The sequence below is a fragment of the Camarhynchus parvulus genome, chromosome 10 (genome assembly GCF_901933205.1).
Source record: "Camarhynchus parvulus chromosome 10, STF_HiC, whole genome shotgun sequence".
Lineage (NCBI taxonomy): Eukaryota > Metazoa > Chordata > Aves > Passeriformes > Thraupidae > Camarhynchus > Camarhynchus parvulus.
This window is the reverse complement of record NC_044580.1, coordinates 4,806,277-4,830,448: the sequence shown is the minus strand read 5'-3', so window position 1 is coordinate 4,830,448 and position 24,172 is coordinate 4,806,277. Positions and strand designations below refer to the sequence as shown.

The 24,172-nt window shown below is 41.8% G+C and overlaps 1 protein-coding gene across 1 annotated transcript; it reads left to right on the top strand.

Moving 5' to 3' along the window:
• IREB2 (iron responsive element binding protein 2) lies at positions 1-23,468 on the top strand. The gene is made up of 22 exons (XM_030955148.1): positions 1-114; positions 720-809; positions 3,891-4,056; positions 5,167-5,304; positions 7,346-7,567; positions 9,165-9,234; positions 10,264-10,447; positions 11,023-11,162; positions 11,539-11,710; positions 12,783-12,883; positions 13,320-13,436; positions 14,562-14,721; positions 15,531-15,666; positions 16,234-16,318; positions 16,919-17,075; positions 17,351-17,475; positions 17,774-17,878; positions 18,150-18,292; positions 18,725-18,872; positions 18,963-19,085; positions 19,613-19,798; positions 20,331-23,468. Exons 1-22 carry the CDS (start codon positions 96-98, stop codon positions 20,439-20,441), a joined length of 2,898 nt encoding a protein of 965 aa, XP_030811008.1. The 5' UTR covers positions 1-95; the 3' UTR covers positions 20,442-23,468.
• The last annotated feature ends 704 nt before the right edge of the window (positions 23,469-24,172 follow it).

Genomic DNA, 24,172 nt, shown 5'->3' with positions numbered 1-24,172 from the left:
GCTGCGCGGGGGCGGGGCGCGGTGCAGTCTCGCGAGAGCTGCGGGCCCGCCGGCGCTCCCCGGCCCGCTCCCTCACGCTGACATGGTCGCCGGCGATGGACCCTCCCAGGACAGGTCGGTCACTGCGGGGACGGGGCCCCTCCGCCCGCCGGGACACCGCGGCCCGGGACACCGCCTCGCCCTCTTCGCCGCCGAACGGCGCTGTCCCGGGCCGCAGGAGTCCCTCCTGGGGAGAGCGGCCCCGTCCCCGCCCCGCTGTCCGCTCCGTGCCGGGGGTTATTTATTCCGAGCACCTAATGGTTGCTGTGAGGTTTATTTTTGTGTCTTGTTCCCTTGACGTTGGCTTGGCAGTCAATGCTTTGGGCTTCGTGCCGTATTAAAAGCCGTGTCTCTTATCTGCGCTGGTGAGGTGTCTTATCCTGTGTGTAGATGGCAGACTGAGACAACAAAGGTCAGGTGTGTTCGGGCTGTGCCGGCGACCTGCATTGACCTATATGCATTTACCATTAGCGATGCTTTTAAAGTTCATCTTAGTCACACATCCACATCACGAGGTGTCTCAATCCATTTAGAAACCTTTCCGTGTTGCATCTAATTACAGTCTAGAGGAACGTTATTTCTGGCGGAATCAGAAGTCAAATCTCTTTTTGTGAGTCGTCAGTCAGTGCTGAAACACCCCGTTGTTTTGTGGCTGTAACTTTGTTTGTTTCATCCCGCAGGAAGCCCTTACCAGCCCGCCATTGAAGCTTTGGAAAGCCACCCAGAGAAAAAGTTTTACAATGTGTCCAAGCTCGGAGGCGCCAAGTATGGTACGATGCTCTCTGGGGGTGGTGCCAGCAGCTGCTGCCCCTCTGGTGCCCTGCGGTGCCAGGAGATGCAGTTGGGAATTCCTAATGGGTGTGTTTGGAGGCTGATTATATCCCAATTTCTTAGTGCTTTATGGAGTTTGCAGGGGTAATACTTGTAAGTTTTTATTACTAAGGGAGAAAGTCCAGGTGTTTCTGCAGTTTTCAACAGTATTCCAAATCAGAAGAATTACTCACTTTTGGGAAAAAAAAATGAAGTGACAAAGAACTGCTATTTAATGCTTCAGAAATAAATACAGATTTTCCTGCATTTCTGTGCAGCTTCATGGTGTTCTAGCTTCCCCTCCCCAGCAGCCTCACATAGTGGGTGACTGTTTGCCAGAACATGGCTCCTGCTGCAGGCTGAGGTTCTGTGGTGCTCACGCTGTTGCTTAATCTCAGCTTGTCATTAGTATGCGGTGGCTGTCTGTGCCAGGGGACCTTCCCTGGCTCTCTGTGTGCAAGTGCCTTTCACAGTGCTGCACGTGTGCTGGGAGGGCAGTCCATGCAGGGGAGGGAGCTTTGGTCAGTGCCAGCTGGAACAGCTTTTAGTCTTGCAGGTAATCAAAGCATGCTGGCATTGTTCTCTCCCTTTGTCTTCATGTTAAACTGAAATACTTACGTGGGCTACTTAGTAGCCTTACTTAGTTATGCCTTCCTTAGTAAAGGATTTGGACTAATTTTTTCAGTTTTGCAAGGTCTGAATTCTTCTGTATTCACAGAATTTGTAGTGTGCTTCTTGAATAAAAAAAATCAGTGGATATTTCACTTTAAAGCCATATTTGACCACAATTATTAATTTCATGTGGTTTAAAGAGAAGAGAGAGAGGGGCACAGTGTCTGCTGAAACTGTGCAACAGCTGTGTGTGCTCTTGCAAATTTCCCCTGCTTGTGGTAACAAAGTCAGTCTTTCAGATAAGCACACATGGAGGAAGCAGTGCTTCTGCTGGTGGCTTGGTCCAGGGAGAAGCAGTGCCCTGCTAGTAACAAGACCAGGCAGTTCTACAGCAGTTTTGTGAAAAGCCTCGTGACAGGAGTGGAAATAAAACAACAATATACAACTTTCTGCTAAAATGTGCCATAAAGCTTGCAACAGCAGTGGGTATTCCTGAACATACTCTCAGGAGTCTAAACAGACTGCACTAAGAGGGCCTTTGTGTTCAATAGAAACTTCTGTGCAGAAGCTGGAAGCCTCATGTCAACTTCAAGGTAGCAAAATACTAAATAACATCTAGACACAGTCTGGGACAGCACTGGTAGCAAATTGAGCATCTGGAATTGCTCACTGCATTTGTTGCTAGAACAGTTTGAGTTTTACCTGTCTGGCTGTAATTTGATATTAATTGCCAGCTGATATTAATCAGATTACTAATGTAAATGTTAATTGGTTTAGTTATCAGTTTTCTAGTGTTTTAAGACTTATGGGGAAAATGAGAAGAGTTCAGAAGGATTTAGGGCAGACAGACAACTGGAGATTTAGACCAGGCTCTTGCTGGGGCTGAAGCTCATGTGGGGAAACTTCCATGGCTAAGCTGTGGCAGTGTGGGAGGACAGAGATTGCAGTGCCTGCCATGATGCTGTTCTTATCCTGTGAGCTGCTTTTCCCTTGTGCCCAGCCCATGTCCCTTCCTGCAGCCTGGGGCATTGCTGAGCCCGGCCTCCCCTGGGCTGCAGTGCTTGGGAGGTGCCAGCCCAGCTCTGCCCAGCCCAGCTCTGCCCAGCTCTGCCCGCAGCTCCTGTGGCTCAGGCAGTCCCAGGGGGCCCTGTGGTCTCATTGCTGGAGCTGTCCTGTTCCCTGGAAGCCCCAAACTGCAGATGGGAGCTGCTGGTGCCTCATGGAGAGAAGAGCTGCTTCTCCAGAGCTGGTGCTAAGCAGCCCCTGGGGCACTGAGATTTGTAACCCACAAGAAAGCAAACAAGTTCTTCTCTGGCTTTTTAATCAAGGGAATGGTGGCATGAAGGTTCATGAGACCTTCTGGATGACATCTTTGTACTCAAATAGTTTATTAAGTTTATTCAAATCTTAAAATAGTTTATTAAGTTTATTCAAATCTTAAACTCAAAATAGTGACTTGTGTAATTAGACAACAGTGGATATTATCTCAAAACGACAGAGTGAGAACAGAGTCAGCAAGTTCTATATCAGTAGTTTGTGAACAAACCACTGGATTAGGTTGAGACCACCAATTTTTTTTTTTAATTAAAGCCTGAACTTAATTGTTTCACCTTCCACCAGCTAATTTTTTTTAGGATTTCTCACTGTTCTTACAAAGCTAGCTGCCTACTTGAATTATGCTGAAAATAGTGGGATTTGAGGGAGAAATGTCAATCAATCTTGATTTTCTTTTTTCTTTAGTGGTTATTTTGTTTTGTTTGCAGTTGGGGAGATTTTTCTCTTCCCTCTTATTTAATTCTCATTTCCATTTCCCCTTTTTTTTTCTGTGAAGGAAACTTCTGCTTGTCTGTACCTTGATTCATATCAGTAGCAAATTAACTCAAGCTGTTTTTAAGGAAATGTTCTTTATATTTTAGGGAGTGTATTAATTTTAATTGGGGTGCATGGCAGAATAGTTTCTGGTCTTTGTATCTCTGTTTTTTGACAAGAATATCCTGGCATTGGTTGCTTTGGCTTGGTATCTTGAGTTACGGAATGGCAAAATTTACAGTTAAAATGGTTTTCAGTATTCCAGTAATTATTGCTTTTGTCCTGCTCTCATCAGTAATCCCAGGTCTATATGCCTTGCATCTCTCCCCTGCCAGCCTAACGTACCTTACTGTCACTGTGAGCAGTGTGCACGAGCCACTGCCATCTCCCATTAGAATCCCATAGCATAACACATCAATGTGTACATTTTGCAACTCTCTGTTCCATATTGTGTAGGGAAGATCAAACCCAAAGGCACCTGGAAAAACAGGCTCTTGAACCTCTCATCCTTCCAAACCCTAGAAAAGTGGAATTCCTCAGAAATGTGAGATTGTAATTTTAAAAACCTGTGTAAGCTGCAAGTGCTGTGCTCATGGTGTCTGTCCCTTGCCTCGCCCCAGATACTCTGCCTTACTCCATCCGAGTGTTGTTTGAGTCCAGTGTCCGCAACTGCGATGGCTTCTTGGTGAAAGAAACGGATGCTATGAACATCTTGGACTGGAAAACAAAACAGAACCATGTTGAAGTGCCCTTCTGTCCTGCCAGAGTTGTTCTTCAAGACTTCACGTAAGTATGTGGGTGTGTGCAAAACCCCCAGAAGAACCGGTGCAAACTCACTGAGTTTGTGTTGAATTCTTTGGCATGAGAATAAATCACACTTCCCCTCTTGATACCCAGGTAGAAACCTGTGCACTGCCTCTGCTGTGCAGTAGATTTCTCATGATAATTCCATATGATGTGAGGGTAGGAGTTGTTCCCTAGGGTATTCTGGCTTTGGGACAGGTTGGCGAGGCTGAAACTGCTGGCCTGCAAGGAGCACTTTACAGGATAAGAGCCAGAATACAAATGGAAGTGGTGATGTTTTGGCTGTAGCCACATGGTTGACAGTTCACACTGTCACTGACAGTTCTTCCTTGAGATAATTGCAGATTAGATATTGCTTACTCCACAATGACTAATCCAGTTGAATCCATGAATAATACTTATCTAGAAAAAGCAGCTCTTCGGATGTTAACTTTCTTAGTGATTTGACTATGGCATAGCTAAAAGGGCAGTCCTTCAGCAATTTGCAAATATTCAATTTAAGCTGTCTTGCTGACCATATATTTGTTGAGATAATTAAAAAAGGAATTATGATGATAATAAAAATGAGGTAACATTTGCTTAGCAAGCAAAGCCAATAAGATTTACGTGTTCTGTAAACATTGCCTCTGTTTTGTACAGCAATACAAATATTGTGAAATGCTACAAGTTTCAGAAATAGCTCTGTTAGACAAGTGATACAGGCTGAGGTGCTAAATGTATAGCACGAGGTTTGATTGCATAGCAAGGTTCTGTTGTAAAGGTAAGGAGTATCTAAAGATCTCTTCTGTACTGAGGTACCATCACACCTGAGAAGCAAAGCAAGGCACAAGAGAAGTGTGGTTATCTTTGAGATGGTCCCATGTTCTTCTTTGGTACATTGTCTTCAGACACACCGTTGCTCGTTGAGAGGTTGTACCAACCCCAGTGACTTTAAAAATAGTTCAAGTCCTTTAAACTTGAGAGAATAACAGGTGTATTTTCTGAAATAGGATATAGCTACTTCTAGACTTGGATGAAATGGAAAAGAAGTTTGTGCCTCTCAGTGAGTTAACGTCTCATGATGTTTTACTATTTTGTTTTTCTGTCCGTCAGTGGAATTCCAGCAATGGTGGATTTTGCTGCTATGAGGGAAGCTGTGAGAAATGCTGGAGGAGATCCAGTGAAGGTCAATCCTGCCTGCCCAACTGATCTCACTGTTGACCATTCTCTGCAGATTGATTTCAGCAAATGGTAATGTACTTTTTTTTTTTTTTTTTTTACAAGCCTTACATTTCTGTCTGGCACTGAAGTGTGGATTTGTTCAGGTGTTGTTACTATCTCATCAAATCATTTGCCATATGTGGATCCCTAAAACAAGATGTGGTGGTATGTGAAAATGGGCTGGATAAAAATGGATAAGCACTCTTGAGGGAGAGAAAGAATGTTTGTGAGGCCTTAAGGGTGAAGCTGATTGATAATCCAAATTCTGGGCAAGATTTTGCTGAAATAACAGGATCTGGCATGGTTTCCAGAAAAATAGCATGTATCAAGAGAATGAGGCAGAGCATGTTTGTTGTTTTGCTTTGCTCTGATTTTATTGTTCAAGTTAAACAGAACTTTGTTTCCAAACGTGGCTGCCTTGTCACAGCTCCAGAGAAGGGGCCTGCAATTCAACTGGGCATTTTGAAAGACTGTCATTGCCGCCCATGGCTTGTGACTGGTCTGGGTTTTTATGGGCTTTGCTTTAACACCAGATAAATGAGGCTGTGGATATTTTTCAGAGAGAGAAGTATACTTGGAGAAGTCTGGAAAAGTAAGGGGACTGGAAAGCTACCAGCATGGTTTTCTTTGTCTGACAGGCAGTGATGTGATGAATACAGCCTGGGGCTGCCTTTGCTGGAAACATAAATACTGCACAAGAGGAAAAACTTGGAGCTTTTGTTTAGTTTGCTGAAGTAAATATTAAATAATGCAGCCTCCCTTCACCTTCTCCCCTGCCTCTCAATTGTGGAGCCTTCCAAAACCCATGCAGAATTGCATAAACTGTTCAGGCTCTTTGGAAATTTTAAAAGTTCATGGAGAAAAAGCCTGTGGTCAAAGGCTATGGATGTGTGAGTCATTTCTGTCAACCTTCCAAATACTCACAGGGTTTCAGTTTGCTCAGTGTCAGAAGAGCAAGAAACTGCAGATGATCTGTTGTCCTGCATATGTGTTGTGTCAGTTCTGTGCTCTGTCCATTCCTGTGTCCAGAGGGACAGCTGATTCCTTTGCAATTAGGCCAGCCTAAAATTATCAGGCAGACCAAGTGTTGGCAAGAGGTCTCTGCATGCTGCTTTGTAATGATAAATCCGGCCTCTGGAGCATCCCTTTGGAGAGCTGTGGGGGCTCAGCAGCTGCTGGCCTGTGATAAGCAACCCTTGGCTGCAGGGTGGTTTGTGCTGCTTTATAGAGAGCTCCCATCTGTGGATTACAGCCTGGCAGGCTGCAGTGGGATTTAGACAAAGTACCTGCTGAGGCCAGGCAATACCCTGCACTTGGGATAGCTGAGGATCTGGCTGTGGTACTGAGGCAGAAGAAAGCAGTGGCTTTAATTGCAATTTTGTGATTTAATAACTACAGAGAGAGGTGAAAGTCATTAGTTTTTCACAATAAGCTTTCTTTGCTCTCCTGCAGAGGCCCACTGTTGCACAAATAGAAGGTAGTGTGCTATGTGGACTTTATTTTTTAAAAAAACCCTGGCTTTTCTCTCTGACTTCTGACTGGCTTGAATAGTGTATACAATTTATTTGTGCCTTCAAGAATTTGTATAAAAAGCCTAATTATGATCAGGTTATGTTTGTTCCTTGAGAAAGTTTTGCCTGCAATCATTCCTCTGTGGTTTTAATAGAACACATACAGCACTGTCTTAAAAAAAAGGAAATAAGTTCAGTCTACCATTTGTATGAGACTCTACCCACAACTTCCAAGTCTAAAACTTAGAATTCAGCCTTTACAATGATGTTTAGAAAGATTGCTGGTCTTTTGTGAACAAATGGAAGGAGTTGTTTGGTGTTAATATTTCAGACAATCCAGTTCTGTTCACTTCTTACCACACCACACTACATTACTTAACTAAGTTTATCCAGCGAGAGTTTACTTTGCAACAGGGTTGTAATAAAATAATTATTTTTTTTCAGATTCTATTTTATAATCTGTTGAAGGGATTGCAAAAAACACAAGTGGGGGGTGCGGGGTGTGTGCACAAAGCAGCAGCTTGGCAGTGTCTCAGTGGATGCCGTGTTTGATGTTGCAGTGCAATCCAGAACGCTCCCAACCCCGGCGGGGGTGAGCAGAAGCCGCTGGCCAGGCTGTCCCCGCTGAAGCCGCCGCTGCGGAAGCCGCCCCCGTGCCGGGGCCACAGCGGCTGCCGGGGCTCGTGCGGCGCGGGCGAGGCCGGCCGCAGCCCGGGGCCCTTCTCTGCGCAGATCGAGAACACGCCCATCCTCTGCCCCTTCCACCTGCAGCCTGTGCCTGAGTAAGAAAGCTTCTTTGCTAAATTGCCTTGTACCTTTGTGTTGTGGAATGCTGCCTGTGACAGTGCAGGGAAATGGGATTTTTTTTTTTAAATAAACATCCCTCTGTAGTTTTCACCCATGCCATAGATAAATTGTTTCAGTATCCAGAGCTAGGTCAGATGTAGCAGATAAAAAATTAGTCTACAAATTTTGCTTTTTACAAGAAGAGCTTTACTGTACACTCTGCAGATGGCCACCTATTGACTTGTGGCTGTGACTTTTAAATTAAATATTACTACTTCTCTCATTTCTTTACAACAACAACTAAACATAGGAGTAATTCCCAGTCTGTTGCAAAGCAAGCCTGATTGAGTAACTCAATGAAGCATTAATTAGTCTCTAAAAGTAACTCATAGATTTTTGTAATAAGAAGTCTCAGAAGTCTCTTGCTCTTAAAGAACTAAGAACTAGCGTGGGCATCATCCCCCAGGCTGTACAGGATCTCACAGTCAATCTGCCACTGATTTGAAATTCACTAAATATCCTGCCTGTGTAGTAGCCCAGGGGATCCTCATGTCTGTGCCTCTCCCAGATTTCTGTGTTATTAACAGGTGGTTGTGCACTGTTCCACCTATGCCAATTAGGTGTAATTGTCCTCCTTCAGCTGCTGCCTCTTTGTCTGATGGGCTGTTGAGATCCCTATCTGCCTGTGCTGGACAGGTGGACAATTAAAGAGCTGATCAGATCTGGATCCCACAGTGATGTTGTGTGAATGCTGTGGTAGCGGTGTGGATGTGGGGATGTTCCTGCTCAGTACATTGCAGGAGTGCAGGAGCAGTGATGTTTCCAGCAGCATTGGTGTTTGACAGCACACCAGCAGTGGGATTTATGAAGCTGCTGGGTGAACGCTGACTGTCCCTCGGGGCTTGGTGAAGCAGGAGAGCTGCTGACCTGCTGCAGAGAAGAAAGGGGAGGGTCATGACTTCCAAGTGAAATACACTTCTAAGAAGTGAGGACTTCCTTCCTGGTGTAAAGCTAGTGTGTTCCCTTCCTTCTTCAGCTGCTCAAAGCAGAGGTTATTCCTCTTAAGTTATGGATTACTCTGTTACAAGAAGTATCAGTATCTTAATAAATAACACATACAAGTCTCATTTTATGAGACTGTACTGATGAGTACTTGTGAAGAAAAACTGGTGGCTTGGAGGGAAATACAAAAGTGGAGGATAGTTACAATTGAACTAGTGAACATCTTGGTTCTTTAATGGATGGAGTTTTGAGATGTGCAGCCTGTGAGTTAACTGCTAGGGAGCAAAAGCTTCTGTGTACTGTAGTACATGCTTGGAATAGATCTCTCCAAGTATTTTTGAGATCACACACTTTAGATGAACCATACCTAGAATAAACAGGTTCTCAGACACAGCACATATGAAATCAGCTATATCTCATTGTTTACAGAAAGCTTGCTGCAGGGAAGCAATTGTCTTTGTTCTAATAAACCTCTTCAAAGAGTCCTGCAGGCTTAAATAAGTCTTTCATCAAACAAACTAAAACTACAACTTGTTCTTCTGTAATTTGAAATAAATTATAACAGCACTTGTAAACTTATTTTCTTTCTAGGCCTGAGACAGTATTGAAAAATCAAGAGATGGAATTTGGCAGAAATAGGGAGAGGCTTCAATTTTTTAAGGTATGTCTATGTACCTGCAGGCTTTGTGGTTTGGGCTCTTTTAAGAGTCATTTGTCCACCAGTATTCAGGTTTAGATGATAAATTAAATGTAATCATTTGGAAATGTCAGGTTTTCAAATCTGAAATTAAACAAGAAAAGAAAATTGGCTTTCTAACTGGAAAAAGTTTACTCTGATTTGGTTCTTGTCAGTGGGGATTTATGAAGCACTGGTGTTTTTAATGCCTTTCATGAGCTCAATGCCTTAGGTCACAGTGAGTCTCTGGCTGAAAGGGTCATTTATCCATAACTATGTTAACAAAAGTTGCTGAAGGTCGAAGTGTTGAGTGGAGACCAGTGTTCAGACATGGCTGCTCTCAAACTGGGCAGCAGAAGTCCTGTGGTGAACATCAGCTTCTCTGCTGCTGGGCAGGGCTCTGCCACATTCCTATTTGATCCTTATCCTCTGTTTTGGTTTCGGAATTCACTTCAGTGATCTAGAACTCTTTTCATGGATGTGGACTAGAGGTTTCTTTCTGAAAGTTGCAAATTAGCTTTTACATTATTAAAGAGGGAAATGGCCACGCTGAACCTTGTTAGAAGTTTCTATGTCAACTCTATTAAATGTACCATCCTGAGTTTGCAAGTGGTTTCACCCTGGAGTGAAACCTAAACTCAGCTGTGCTATAAATATAAATTCTGCTATAGATACAAGTGCTTAGGTTTTGTTGTCTGAATACCAGTGTTAGGTGGGCTTGTAATCAGTTGTGTGAACTGGGAGGTAAGAGATTTCTGCAGCCCTGCTTTTGAAAGGGGCATGAATTACTGATTTCAGTCTCCAGAGGAATTCAGTGAAAGCTTTTGTTGATGATTAAGAATGTATCCAAGGAGATGACACACTTCTGTTTGACGAAGTGACAAAAGCCACTTGGGTAAATACCAAGGACTCTTTTATTGTGTCTTCATTTTGTCTTTTTAGTTATGTTCTAAGAATTGAATATAGCTTTGAAAAAAATACAACTCTTTTATTCTTCTTTTGGAAAAATTACAGTGGAGTTCAAAAGTTTTTGAGAATGTTTCCATAATTCCACCTGAGACTGGAACAGCACATCAAGTGAACTTGGAATATTTGTCCCGAGTGGTTTTTGACGTGAAAGATTTCCTGCATCCTGATAGCGTGGTTGGCACAGACTCGCACACAACCATGGTAAATGGCTTGGGTATCTTGGGCTGGGGTAAGTATGCTCAGAACTTCATTGCTCTTGGAAAGGCAACTAAAGCTTCACTAAAAAATATTTCTTCCCACTGGGTGTTTGTATCTCAAGCATAACAGACTGTCTTTAATTATTGTTCTGAGTCATTTTTGTCTACAAGTAATCTTGAATAACATTTCTTTCCATTGAGAATTGTAATTAATCCCTTGTAATTTAAAGAGAAAACAAACAAAAACCAGCTGATATTCAAATAGGTGCTGTTTGTACAGCTGAAATTTGTGTGAAGGTTTCTTTTCTCGCAGAAGATTAGTTTTAGATATAAAATATTTTGTGGTTGACTGTGATGTTTAACTTGAGCAATAGTCTTGCTTGATTTTATTTTTGATGTGCAAATGTTTAATGGAACTTGTAAATTTCTTGCTGCATCCTTGTTGGAAATGGAGCACTGCCCTTCATTTGGGAGAGAAAAGCAGCAATATGTTTATTGTCATGAGTCTTTAGGCTTTCTATAAAGGGGTTTATTATTTTCTGGGACCCGAGCACATGGAGTGCAGGCTGGTGAAGGTGTGACAAGCCGTGTCCCACTGTCCCTGCAGGCGTCGGGGGCATCGAGACGGAAGCGGTGATGCTGGGAATGCCGCTCACCCTCCCCCTGCCGGAGGTGGTGGGCTGTGAGCTGACAGGCACAGCCAGCCCCTTTGCCACATCCATAGACATCGTTCTCAGCATTACAAAGGTAACAGTTCAGTGCCTTTTCACACAAAAGAGGAGAGATTAATGCAAGTACTACCAGTGTTGCTTGAGAAATGAATTAAATGAGGGGAGTGTTTTTAGTATACCTTTAATTGTTGCAGTGCAGAAAGGTACAAATAATCTCTAACTATTTTTATTTGCTAGTCCTTTGAAGTGGGGTTTCTTTTTTTTCCCCTCTATAGTGGTTTGCTTATAGACCCTCTTTAACTAAAAATACTTCATAATAATTTTTTTTTCAAACATAGGCATTAGGATTTCAACTTTTTGTTTCAAATGCTCATGACTTGTGAATTGTGACAAACACAACAGCTTGCACTGTACGTCTTCATATGCCAGGTATTGTGTGTTCTTTCCAACAGCATCTTAGACAAGCTGATGTCGCTGGAAAATTTGTTGAGTTTTTTGGGAGTGGTGTTTCCCAACTGTCCGTAGCAGACCGAACCACAATAGCAAATATGTGTCCTGAATATGGTGCTATTCTGAGTTTTTTCCCTGTTGATAATGTGACATTGAAGCACTTAAAGCATGCAGGTAAATATTAAACTAAAGCAAGGATTTGTTGTAATTGTGGTTTTCAGTTGTGGTAATATATATTTTTTACTCTGCAGAAAACCCCAGTGCAAGAACTATTGAGTTTTTGCTTAAAGCTCCTTAATTCTTACCTGGGGCTTTTCTGCAGAGTTCTTATGTGGATTTAACATGTAATTAGACTTGTGCTTGAGGTTTGTGTCCAGTCTGGCCCATTTGTGTAGTGCCTGATTTACCAACATGATACTGCTTTTCAGCATCCAGAGTCCTGGTTTTTGGAAGCATATGTAAGCCTATAAAAATACTAAAGAAGTTTTCACTTATTTTGGAATATGTATGTAACTCTTCTTGATTTGAAATGAATCCCATAACCACCTGAAGATTTCCTACAAAATCAAAACTAGAAATAAGTGAAACTGCAGAACAAATCTGAACATGTCTCTGATTTTTCCCAGTGGTTTATGTTTCCCTTTGAAGTGCATGATTTCACTGGCATCTCAAGCTAAGCAAGGAGGATGTCAGTTCCTTATCAAGCTACTGCAAACAGGAAACCACAGGGTGACAGATGCCAAAAAAAGCTCATTCATGAGTGAGACTTTCTGAGACTGAAACCTGTCACTTTCAAATAAGAGTTAAATGCTTTCAATAGCAGATGTTTTTGTCTGATCAGTGCAGAGCAGATGAATGGGTTTGGAAGAGTAGCCAGCAGTACTGCCTATTGTCAGCTAAGCACAGGGTCTGTATTAGACAAGGAAGCCCTAACACAGAAAAGCCTTATGGACTTCAGGGACACAACTGTCAATTTAGTAAGTTACCACTGCTAGAGTTGGAATAGCTTATTTTATTCCTTGACATAAGACAAGTTAAAATAATTTAGGAAAAAATGTAATGATTTATAAATGTTTTAGTTTGTATGTCATTCCTGAATAGAAGTTGGGATATGGAAGTGGTGTACTTGAAAAAAAAGTACTTTGAATATTACACTTAGAACAATCTGAGTGTCTGTAAGTTGTGTGATTTATTTTATTTATGTCTTTAATGTGACTTCACTCTTGTTTGACATGACCTTCCTTAGGTTTTGATAAGGCCAAGCTTGAAGTCACAGAAGCATATCTTAAAGCTGTGAAGTTATTTCGAAATGATGAGAGTTCTTCCAGAGAGCCTGAGTATTCCCAGGTATGCTTGAAAGGAGTTGTTTGATTCTCAGAAATAACTGCTGATGATTTCACAGTCTTATCTCCCACTGTAACTTTCATTGCTTTCAGCAAAGTTGTTTTTATTAACTCAGAGTTTTGAGAAAGCAGAGTTTGTAAAACATAGAGGGGGTGGGGATAAGAAGGGAAGCATGGTAACGTTATGTCAGTACAGATACTGAATTCCAGTCATCCCAAGGACTGTGAATGGTAGAAAAGTCATGGATAATGTTAAAACATTTGGAATAAGAGGAGTAGCCTCTTGAGTGAGTGGTGTTGAAAATGGAATCCCAGAGTTCTAGATGTCTGAGAGCATTCAAATTTGGAGCAAGAGTTCCTGCGTGTCTCAGGAATATATTCCATGCACTGCTGGGCTGGGGTTGGTAATGCCTGCACTTTGTGTTTCTTGGTTTCTTTAGGTAGTGCAAGTTAGCCTAAGTTCTATAATTCCATATGTCAGTGGCCCCAAGAGATCTCAAGATAGAGTGGCTGTTAATAACATGAAAAGTGACTTCCAAGCCTGCTTAAATGAAAAGGTTTGTATTGCTGATGCTTGCTTCAAAAGGTATTTCCTATCATTCACATGAATAAGTATTGTGTTGCCTATTCCTTGTGTACCTCCTGAGCCCTCCTTATTGCTACACAACTGCTTATCCAGGGTGTTCTGCTCTTGCTTGACAGGCATCCCAAGAGTAAATCAGGTGTGTTTGGCAGGAACATGAGCTTCCCAAAGTCCTTAATTTCACAGTTTAGATTGCTAGGGAGAAGGAACTTCAGGTAGTCCATAGTGTGAGCTTAGCAAGCATTTTCACTTTTTCAGGATTTTTTTAAACAGTTTTGTATTACTTAATTTCTGAAACAGAATTTACCCCAGGAAAACTCATCACTCCTTAAAGGAGATGAGGAAAGACTACCAAGATTTGTAACTGAGTGTTCGGAATTCTTACATTAGCAAATGATTTTTCCTTACAGCTTAATTTGTCTTCACAGAGTGAATGTTTTATTCTGAAGGTACTGGTTTTGGTTAGGGATATCCATGGGTATCTGAAGAGTGCAGCTAATATAGGAATGAACCTTCATTTTCATTTCATTTCTCATTAATATTCAAGACTTAGAGCAGTATTAGAAACAGCTTCTAATGAGGCCTGTGGTACTGTGGTTCAGCTGTGCTGGAGGGAGATCATAGCTGATGGAGGAAGAGAAAGGGTGAGGTTGAAAGGGACCTCTGGAGGATGTTTGAGTGCTGAAGAGCACTCAGGTGAGTGTGGAAAATGCTAATGGACCTACTCTGGTTTAGTTACCACCCTCTTGCAGTTAAAATCTTGGACATGCTTCTAATTCAGGAACAAGTATTGTGTAGATTAGACATGTATTCTTAAGGAGATGTTCCTCCATATATACAAGGAAGTGAGCTGTGGAACAGCCGCACGCAGACTGACCTTTGTTCACAACTGTTGCACAGTTAAAGAAGTTGTGAAGGAAGAAGGCTGAGACCCTTGTACAGACAGAGGGACATGAACTGAGAACTGCTTTTAAAATCATGTAAGAGTTCCTAGTGGCACAGCTGAGTATTATTTCAAAAACCAGTGTTGACTTGGTCTTGCTGTAATGTCATCCTTTCCGTACTGTAACAACTGCTAACATGAATTTTTGTCATCCAGTCTGGTGTTAAAGGGTTTCAGATTGCAGCTGAGAAGCAGAATGACATTGTGCCTGTTGAGTATGAAGGAAATGAATACAAGCTGTCCCACGGCTGCGTTGTCATTGCTGCAGTCATCAGCTGTACAAACAATTGCAATCCATCTGTCATGCTTGCTGCAGGTACGTTGGGACCAGACAGCTCAGCATCTTAATGGTGCTCCCATGCTTCACAGCCCTCACCTTCACTTTTGTAGGCTCTCTTTACAGGTTTGAAACAGCAGACTTGTAGCCTTAGCTTGTAGGTTCTGGCTAGGTTATGTAGGGAAAGTTGCTTTTCCATCATGCAATTTAAGTTTGTCCCCTAAAGCAGTATTAAGGAGAGCAATTATAAAATCTTTACACTTGGTAGTATGACAGCAAGTAACCAGTTCTAGGGCTCCTGTCAGTGCACAGTGCCATAGCTGATGCAGGAGGTGGGCTTTAGCTTCAAGCCTGTCCTGGATGATGAGCTGTCATCCACAGCCAGCCCAGAAACTCTGTATTGCTGAGCAGTTGTTCTGTCATTGCTTGGGGGTATCTGCCACACCTTCACAAGCTGCTGATGGTTTTGCTGGGACAGCTCATCTGTCAGACCTTGCTCTCCTCTTGTTAAGATCCTCTGTGGCCAAGGTGAGCTTCCCCTTAGGGCTGTGTGGCCTGTCTGGAGCTGAATGGATTGGCACTGTGAGCTAGAACATGGTAAAGAGATTTGTCTTAGAGAAAGTAAAATGGGTGTCTGCCTGCCAGGAATGGGAATAAAATCATGGTATTGTTATGCATTAAGAAACGTTATTAAGGTCAGTGATTGCTTGAATAGTTTAATAAACTGAAAGTTGTCTAATCCACTGGGGTTTTTTGTGCTTGATTTAACTAAGGTAGAACCATACAGATGTCCTGTGAAGGGATATACAAATCATAATCTGTGTTCTTTTTTCCTTTTTGTTTGGTAGGACTGCTGGCCAAAAAAGCTGTTGAGGCTGGCCTCGTGGTGAAGCCCTACATCAGAACAAGTTTATCACCTGGCAGTGGCATGGTTACACATTACCTCAGTTCCAGTGGAGTATTGCCATACCTTAGCAAGCTTGGGTGAGTCTGGGCAGGTGCTGCATACAGGGGTTGTATGGGCTGATCAATAGGATTGCTGTTCACTTGGGGCTGGCTAATTCCTGACTTCATAGATTGCTGGTTTGCTTCCTTGCTGACTTAAAATTATTCTGCTTCATTGTATTCCCACTTCAAAATTTATGATATGTAGCTGTAATACATCAGAGCTGTTTTTCCAGTCACAAATTACTTCATTTTAAGTGAGTTACAGGACAGGATGTACTTGATGATGTATTCTAAAAGTGGAAGCTGGATGCAAATTTGTCAGGACAGTCTGTATTTGTCTTCTCTTATCATTGCTGCTGTCAGGGGTTGTTTAGTTAATGGTTTTGGTTGCTCTGTAGCAGTAACAGAATATGTTCAATATTCCTTAACAGAGCCCAGCTGTGGTTTGCATCAGTGACGAGTAGTGCCTGTTGTTCATTTTCTAAAAAGTCTTAACTATCAAGGGACAAAAAAATTCTTGGAGATAGTTAATAAAAGAAAAAGCAGTTATGTTAACAAATTGCCCATGACCATGTGTGACTTTGATTGGTTTTTCCCATGCAGGTTTGAGGTTGTTGGTTATGGGTGTTCCACCTGTGTTGGGAACACGGCCCCTTTGCCAGAAGCCATCAGGAATGCAATAAAACAGGTAAAGTTCTGGCTGGCTTGTTGAACACAGAAATGTATTTCTCACGCAGTTAAACAATCAAGAAATACAGCAATCCATGCGAAGTGCACTTCATTTTTGGTTTGGGCTTAACATGATATTGTTGGTGTATTTGCTTGTTAGAGGGAGACCATGCCAATTCATTTCTGTGTAAAATAAATGTAATAAGTTGTATTTCTAAAATACAGTTATAAATTACAAGATAAATTCATATGATCTAATCTTGCAGAGGATGCAATGTGTAGATTTTGTATCATAAGTGGAGGGTTTTAAAGAGCTATTTGCTTGAATAATTTTAACCAGCACTTTCTAAACAGCTACAGTTTTTTCTCTTCTGAAGCAGAAGAAAAATAAATAAATGGCAGGAGGGGAGTTGAATGAAGTGACAGGAGAGCACATCAGAGGGTCAAAAAAGAAAATGAGAAGGGTAGTGAGAGAGAGCAAAATGCCTTTCAGTTGTTGCAGTAGAGTAAATATTTGAAGTGCAATGCTAAAAGCACATCTCACTTAGTCAATAGAAATAGCATAAGCTGTTGAGGTACTCCAAGCTGCTGGAGCAGTATGTGTGGGTCTGCCTTTCAGGGAGATCTCATTGCCTGTGGGGTGTTGTCTGGCACCAAGAACTTTGAGGGCCGCCTGTGTGACTGTGTCCGTGCCAACTACCTGGCGTCCCCTCCGCTGGTCGTGGCCTACGCCATCGCGGGCACCGTGCACATTGACTTTGACACGGAGCCCTTGGGTGAGTGTTTTCCTACAGCTTCTGCAGCTGCTGCACATGGGCACAGATTTCTGCACATGATTCCAGCACCCAGAGCCAATACATTTGAAGAGAAAGCACAGCCATATTTGGTTTGCTCATGGTTAAAGCAAAGCATTCATTTAACTGATCAAATTCTTTGCCTATCTGGTGCCATCTCTGCAGGCCTGAATATATACACATCTATATTCTAATACAAATCTCAAGTCGAATAGTTTATTCTTCCAAACTACTGTTGTGTTTAAAATCTTACTCAGGTACTGGCTTTAATGGCAAAAGTATTTACTTGCGAGATATTTGGCCCACAAGACAAGAACTTCACACAGTGGAGGAAGAGCGTGTGATATCATCCATGTTTAAGGAATTGAAAGAAAAAATGGAGGTAAGAGTGGTCTGTTCTACATAATTTAAATGTTGCATTTCATTGTAGCTTAAATATCTTGTAGTTGAATGTGATTGGTTTGCCATTTATTTGTTATAGTAATGAGGACTTAACTGAAATGGGTACTTGTATTTAAAAGCAATTCCTAAGTAATACCCAGCGATGTAGCCTGTAATGTGTAATAGAAAATTATTTACTAAATAATAGTAATTCATAAAATCACCAGTATGTCTTTAGTTTTTGAGTGTAAAAATGCAATGAACTAACTTCTGTTCTTTATTAATTTTCTTTCTTGTAGAAAGGAAACAAACGATGGAATTTACTGGAAGCACCAGAGTCGACTTTATTTCCCTGGGATTTAAAATCTACTTATATTAGATGTCCTTCCTTTTTTGATAAACTTGTAAGTTGAGTGGATCTATCTACTAGATTATATGCATTGCATTTAAGTAAAGGAATAGCTATTACATCAAAGCTTCAATGTTGAACTAACAAATTTAATTATTGCTCATATTTCTGAGTCTTTTAAATATTTGTGTCTCTGGAATGAGTGGGCCCTGTCCATCCAGGGGCCTTCCTATACTGCAGATATGTTTTATGTCTCTAGTTCCTGGAAGAAACTGTTTAATGTTCCTTTTGTTCCCTTCTGTTGTTGTTCCCTCCCGCCCTGCCAGGCCAAAGAAGCGGCTCCCCCACGGGCGGTTGAGAACGCGCACGTGCTGCTGTTCCTGGGGGACTCTGTCACCACGGATCACATTTCCCCTGCTGGGAGCATTGCCAGGAGCAGTGCTGCTGCCAAGTACCTGACCAGCAAAGGGTGAGCCCTGCTGAATAATTGACCAGCATTGCCACCTTCTCTAGAAAGACCTGTCTGCAGAAAGGGGAGACTGCCTGTGGAAAAGCAAAATACTTAATGTTAATTAATGTGCTGGTAATGGTATGAGGATTAGTAAGGTGGGTTTCCTAGAGCAGTCTCCCCATAATTCTTCTTTAAGTACCACACTGCTTGCAGCACTTCGTAAAAAATTGTAGAAAATTAATTTAAAATTGCGGCTTTCCTCATGAATAACCTAGCAGTGATTTGCACATCGTTCATGATTTATGATAATTACATTTGTTGGAGGTCCGGTTCTTTACATCTTCCACTGAAGACTTTGATATGTTGCAATATTTATAAGAAAAAAATCATAATATCCTTTTAAATCAGTTCATCTTTAACTGATTTCTTTCCATTTTCTTTTTATTTCAGACTCACACCTCGTGAATTCAACTCTTATGGGGCTCGAAGAGGTAATGATGCTGTGATGACAAGAGGTACCTTTGCAAATATCAAGCTTCTGAATAAGTTCATAGGAAAACCAGCTCCTAAAACAATTCACTTCCCATCAGGACAAACGGTAGGAATGTATTTGTTTGCACAGCTATTCTGGAAGTGGGGAGTGCAGGTTTAGAACTCACTCAAAATGTGTCATTTTATCATTCCACAGCTAGATGTGTTTGAAGCAGCGGAGCTGTACCAGAAGGAAGGCATTCCTGTCATTATTCTAGCAGGAAAGAAGTATGGACTGGGTAGCTCAAGAGACTGGGCTGCAAAAGGGCCTTTCCTACTGGTACTGCTGGTTTGTTTGGGTTTGGGGGTGGTTTTGTTTTTTCTGGAAATACCTAAAAACACATTGTATGATTTCTTTGTTAGAATCTTCATGGGAGAGAATCACTAGTCAGGATAGGTCAGAATTTCCTCATTATGTAATTTACTGTCTCGGATACCAGACTTTGAGACAAATCAGGCATTTGTCTATGCTGACCTCTGTTTGATCTCCGTGGGGTGTTCAGTATCTCATTGTTGGAGGCTAATTTCCACTAATATTTAGAATATATTCCAAGTCAGCCATTGATTAATGTCCTGTTAACCCCAGAACGGTCACTGTCTGTAACAAACTCCATTTCACACTGCATGGGCCTGCTCTGGCTTGTTTGCTTCCATCTAGCTGGGAAACTACTAAACTATGTTACCAAGGTACTTAAAGGACTCTGTGCAAAGCACTCTCTCTTGAGTTTGAATTGGGAGATGTTGGACATAATCTGACATAACCTTTGAAGGTTCCTGCTGTGTTTCACTCTGCTTGTGTTTTTGCAGGGTGTTAAAGCTGTCCTAGCTGAGAGCTACGAGAAGGTTCACAGGAGTCAGCTGATTGGAATTGGCATCGCTCCACTTCAGTTTCGTCCTGGGGAAAATCCAAGTACTCTGGGACTCACCGGCAGAGAGCAATTTTCTATATTGTTCCCTCCAGACTTGTTGCCCAGAATGACGTTGGATATTAAGGTATCTTTGCAATATTTTAAATTTCTCTGTTGAATGTTCTCATGCAGAGAAAAAAACCCTTAATTCTGATGATAGAAAGCAAAGCAAGAAAAGACAGAACTTAATTCTCTTGGAAGGTATGCTTATGGTCCTGCCTGAAGTTTGGCATGGCTGTTGGAGTTTCCCAAAGTATACACGTGTTCTTTGTACACAACTTTGTATGCAGCCTGATATTCCTAGTCATTCTGAGTGGTATTTTGCCCCTCATGGGCTTGGTCTTAGGGTAGAATTGAGTTTGTCTCTCGTAAGTGTGATGACTTGAGAGAGGCTTCGGCTCTCCATGCTCTGTAATTAAGCCCAGAACACAATTTGTGCCGTGCTCCCAGCTGCACCACAACAAGCCTGCCTTCCATTTCAGCAGGCTTGGGGCACATCAGAGGGCTGAATTTGCTTGTGTTCAACAAAACTTGGGGCTAGAATGTTGACTGAGAAATAAGCAAGGGGAAGTGAAAGCAAAGCTTAATTGGTTTCTCTTTTTGCTTTTCTTTTGAAGACAAGCACTGGAAAAGTATTCAGCGTGATTGCCTTGTTTGAAAACAGTATGGAGATAACTTTATACAAGAATGGTGGAAGTCTAAACTTTGTGGCTCGAAGATTCTTATAGTAGCTACTGACTCTCTGGGTACCCTACGTAACTGGTAACTCAGCAAATGCCTTGTGTGAACCCAGGAATCTGTACTGTGGAACTGCAAATCAAACAGTCCTAGTGTGCTCAGTTACTTCGTCCATGGATGTAAAAGATTGTGAATCATTGTAACTGCAACGAGATCCTTTCTGATTTTAAATAATATTCTAATGGTGCTATTAAACATTGCTAAAATCAACATGTGTATTGTGACAAGAGAGCTGTAAGTATGGAGGGGATGTTTTATCAGACCATTTTGTAAATAAACTATGCGAAATTGAAACTGATTGTGCTGAGGAATTATTATGTAAGAAGATTTTCTGCAGTTGTTTCCACTTATTTTTTGCACCTGTAAATCTGTGTACTTCTGTTTGTTGGTTTAAGAGTAGCAGATGGCATGGAATTTTAAAGGCCAAACAGATTTTTTATTTTCCTCAACCAGAGCTTAAAAAAAGATATCGAGTTTTCAATTTCTTTAGGTTTTGGGCTGAACAAAAAGCAGTCCACATGAGGCCCGTGGTATGCTGTATCACAGATGTTGACTTCCTTACCTTTATGGGATTATATTTCCTCTGGATCCAGATTTAAACTGCTCAAGCTATGAAATATGTGAAATTCTGTGTGCTTAGAAATATGGGAAACATTTCTGCATTTAAAAACAAATCTCCCAGTTGTTTCATTCATGCAGGTTAAGCCATGTTTCTTCATGCCCTTCAACTGAAGTTTGTCACATCTGCTTCAAGGGACGCACTTGTCATTTGTGACATCTGTTTTTATTGTGCTCTCTGCAATATCATCAGAGAAAGCACCTCCTTGTAATGTTTTAACCTTTAAAGCCTTTTAAAGCATTTGCTAGGGCTGTTTTAATTCCTCTGCTTTAAATACAACCTGTCTAATACATTACACGTGTCAGATGTTCAAGAGCCAGATGGCCACAGTGCCTTTGAGTGCTTTCTCACATGCTGGCAGCTCCCAGCTCTCACAGAGCATCCCCTTCTGAGGAGGAGCCTGGAGCACTGAACAAACCTGGCCCTCATGGCACTGCAGTAGCTGTGGCTGGAATTGTCAGCCCCTGTTCATAGCCCATATTGGAGGAGCTGCAGCATGGCTTGTGCTCCCACTTCACAGAGCTTTGGTGGTGTCTGAGCTGTGCGAGTGAGTGCAGCTCCAGCAGGCTCTTCCTGTGCTCCTGTCTTGAAAAGCTTCATAGCTCCACTTACAGTTTACATACAGTTTAATTTCTGCTGGAGAACAAAACTGCAATACATGCCTATAAATTGTCAAGATTTTGCTTTAAGGATTTTTGTTGTTGATAAATGTTGTCTTAAATATCAAAACATTCAAGAGGACTATATTAGCTTTATTTACATGTACTTTTAATTTATAACCAGATACTGAAATAGTTGACTTGTGAACTAACAGATGAACTGTTCAAATCTTTAAATAGTATGTTTGACATTCCTTTAAAAAAAGCCCTGAACCCAAAATATCCCAAACCTCTTGCATAATTATATCAATACAGTGTATTACTTTGACAGTTCAAAAGCCAAACTAATTTGATTGACATAAATTTGATACTTATTTTTCTGTTTTGTTAGACAAAGTTCACTAAAGTTTGAAGTTCTGTATAATCTGTTTTTATATTTCACTAGTTTGATGTGATTTTCTTTTAGGTAAGATGAAAACCATTCTGGTGACTCCTACCACTCCTAAGGGGGAATAAATCAATGAATATTATATTCAACTGAATGCTGAACGAGTTCCTGTTCTGTGGTACACTTCCATTATTCTATCCAGAGTGACTGGGCAGATCCTACTTCTTGTACAACAGTGTCTAATACTATTTTATCCCAGCTCAAAGGTATATTCTTGATTTAGTTCAAGGAAATGTTATTGGGGAGAAAATGGAAATTTAGTGCTGGTCCATAATGGTGCCTCATGCAGAATACAACTGCAACTCCATGCCTATTTACTAATGCTTGAAGGAAACACAGCCCCCTTTTTCCATGTTTCAGGAGACAGGAATCCAAGCCATGTCAAGGCAGATTGATGAGGTGAAGTACAATTTCAAGGCATGTGACTTACCTGCAAGTTGTCACCAGTAAAGCAAGTCAGTTCTTTTTAGAGAAACAGGGGCTTAATTACGTTAGCAGCTGCTTTGATTCTGCTGCACTGATGTCTTGTCGTCCATGAGAGAGAAGTTCTGAGCTGTGCTTGGGCACTGGGGCTGCTCAGCTGGAGGCTCCTATTGTTGCTGCAGCAGGTGCAGCTCTCCACAAGCCCAAGTCTGGCATCTCCGAGGTGTGCAGGCTGGCTGCTACCCTTGGGCCCGTTCCCTGTGGGCTGGGGGTGCTCTGTGGGACAGCTCTGCCCATGCCCCATGTGCTCTGAGCCCTGGGAACAGCCCTGCTCCCTGTCCCCTGTGCAGAGTGCAGCTCAGGAGGCCAGCAGCCAATGAAGACATTTAACTCTGGACACTGCTGGGACCCTGAGAGCCATAGGTGGGCAGGAGTGGCAGGAGCCCTCTGCCAGGGGCAGGGCCTGGGACAGTCGGGATTGCTGTGCTCACACACCAAACGTTCACTTAGACCTCTCTTTAGTATCCTGAAGTGTAGGAGGACGTGTACCTGTATGAGAAGTGACTCAGTGTGTTAGATGTATTTAACCTAGACCTCTCTCCATTTGGATTTGGGGGGAGAATCTTGTTGAAATTTTTGTAAATGTTTTCTCTTCTTGCTTCCCTCTTCCTCCCCATCCCAGACTACAAAGCTTTGGGATAGTGTTGATGTTTGTACATTTTACACCTAAGTATAAGGACAAGAAGCTATGTATATTAATCCTATTTAAGCAACTGCAAATCATTGTCTGCTGTTTAAAGCCAACAGAACAGTCTGTTTTAAGTTCAGTAAGTATTGCATAGATATATCTTAAGTTCAATTGATGAAAATTGTGCATACAATGTTACCAATGTTGTAAATTATTTTTAATAAAGAAAACTGTATGACAGTTCTTGTATGTTACTGTGTATTTTGAATAGATAGTAAGGAATACACTTAAAAGGGTACTGTGTGTGAAGGGGCAGGGTGAATAAAGAAGGGATAATATTGTGTATTATATCATGATGCATGTTCCATTTACTTGTTAGGAGTGAGTTTGGGCTCACAGAGCATGCTTAGCTGGTGTAGAAGGATGTTCTCTGGCTTAGCTGTGCTCCAGACACCACTCTGGATGTTACATCAAATGCTTTTTTAATAACTTTTTGTAGGGGGATACAGGGTGGGTAAATTAAGGTGGTATCAAATGTAATCTTATCCCCTAAAGAGTTGCAGCTGGACCAATTACTAAAGATTAGGAGCAGGCCTGATCTTAACAGGCCACGCCTGTAGCCAATAAGAACAGTGTTATAAAAGAGTGGATTGGTGGGCTCTGGAGTCCGATGGCTGCTGCAAGGACCAGGAACAGTCAGTTCTTAGAGGAGCTGCCTATGAGAAACATCAAGGAGGTATGAAACTGGTGCTATGGAATCCTTGCACTATAATGATAATAGAACTCTTGCTATATAAGACAACAACTTTTTCTTTCCCTTCTGAAAAATGTCTCATTTAGAATCTAGATGAAATCCTGTATTAAAGCAAGCTGTTGGCCAAAGTTACAACTCTGATAAGATCCTCAGAAGTGATTTGGGGATGTCCACCACTAACCTACTTCAA

What these genes read in the sequence shown, in the direction of transcription:
- IREB2 (XM_030955148.1), top strand. An exon ending in CCATACCTTAGCAAGCTTGG is followed by an intron (nt 15,667 to 16,233) that starts GTGAGTCTGGGC and finishes TTTCCCATGCAG; the next exon opens with GTTTGAGGTTGTTGGTTATG. An exon ending in AAGTACCTGACCAGCAAAGG is followed by an intron (nt 18,293 to 18,724) that starts GTGAGCCCTGCT and finishes TTTTTATTTCAG; the next exon opens with ACTCACACCTCGTGAATTCA.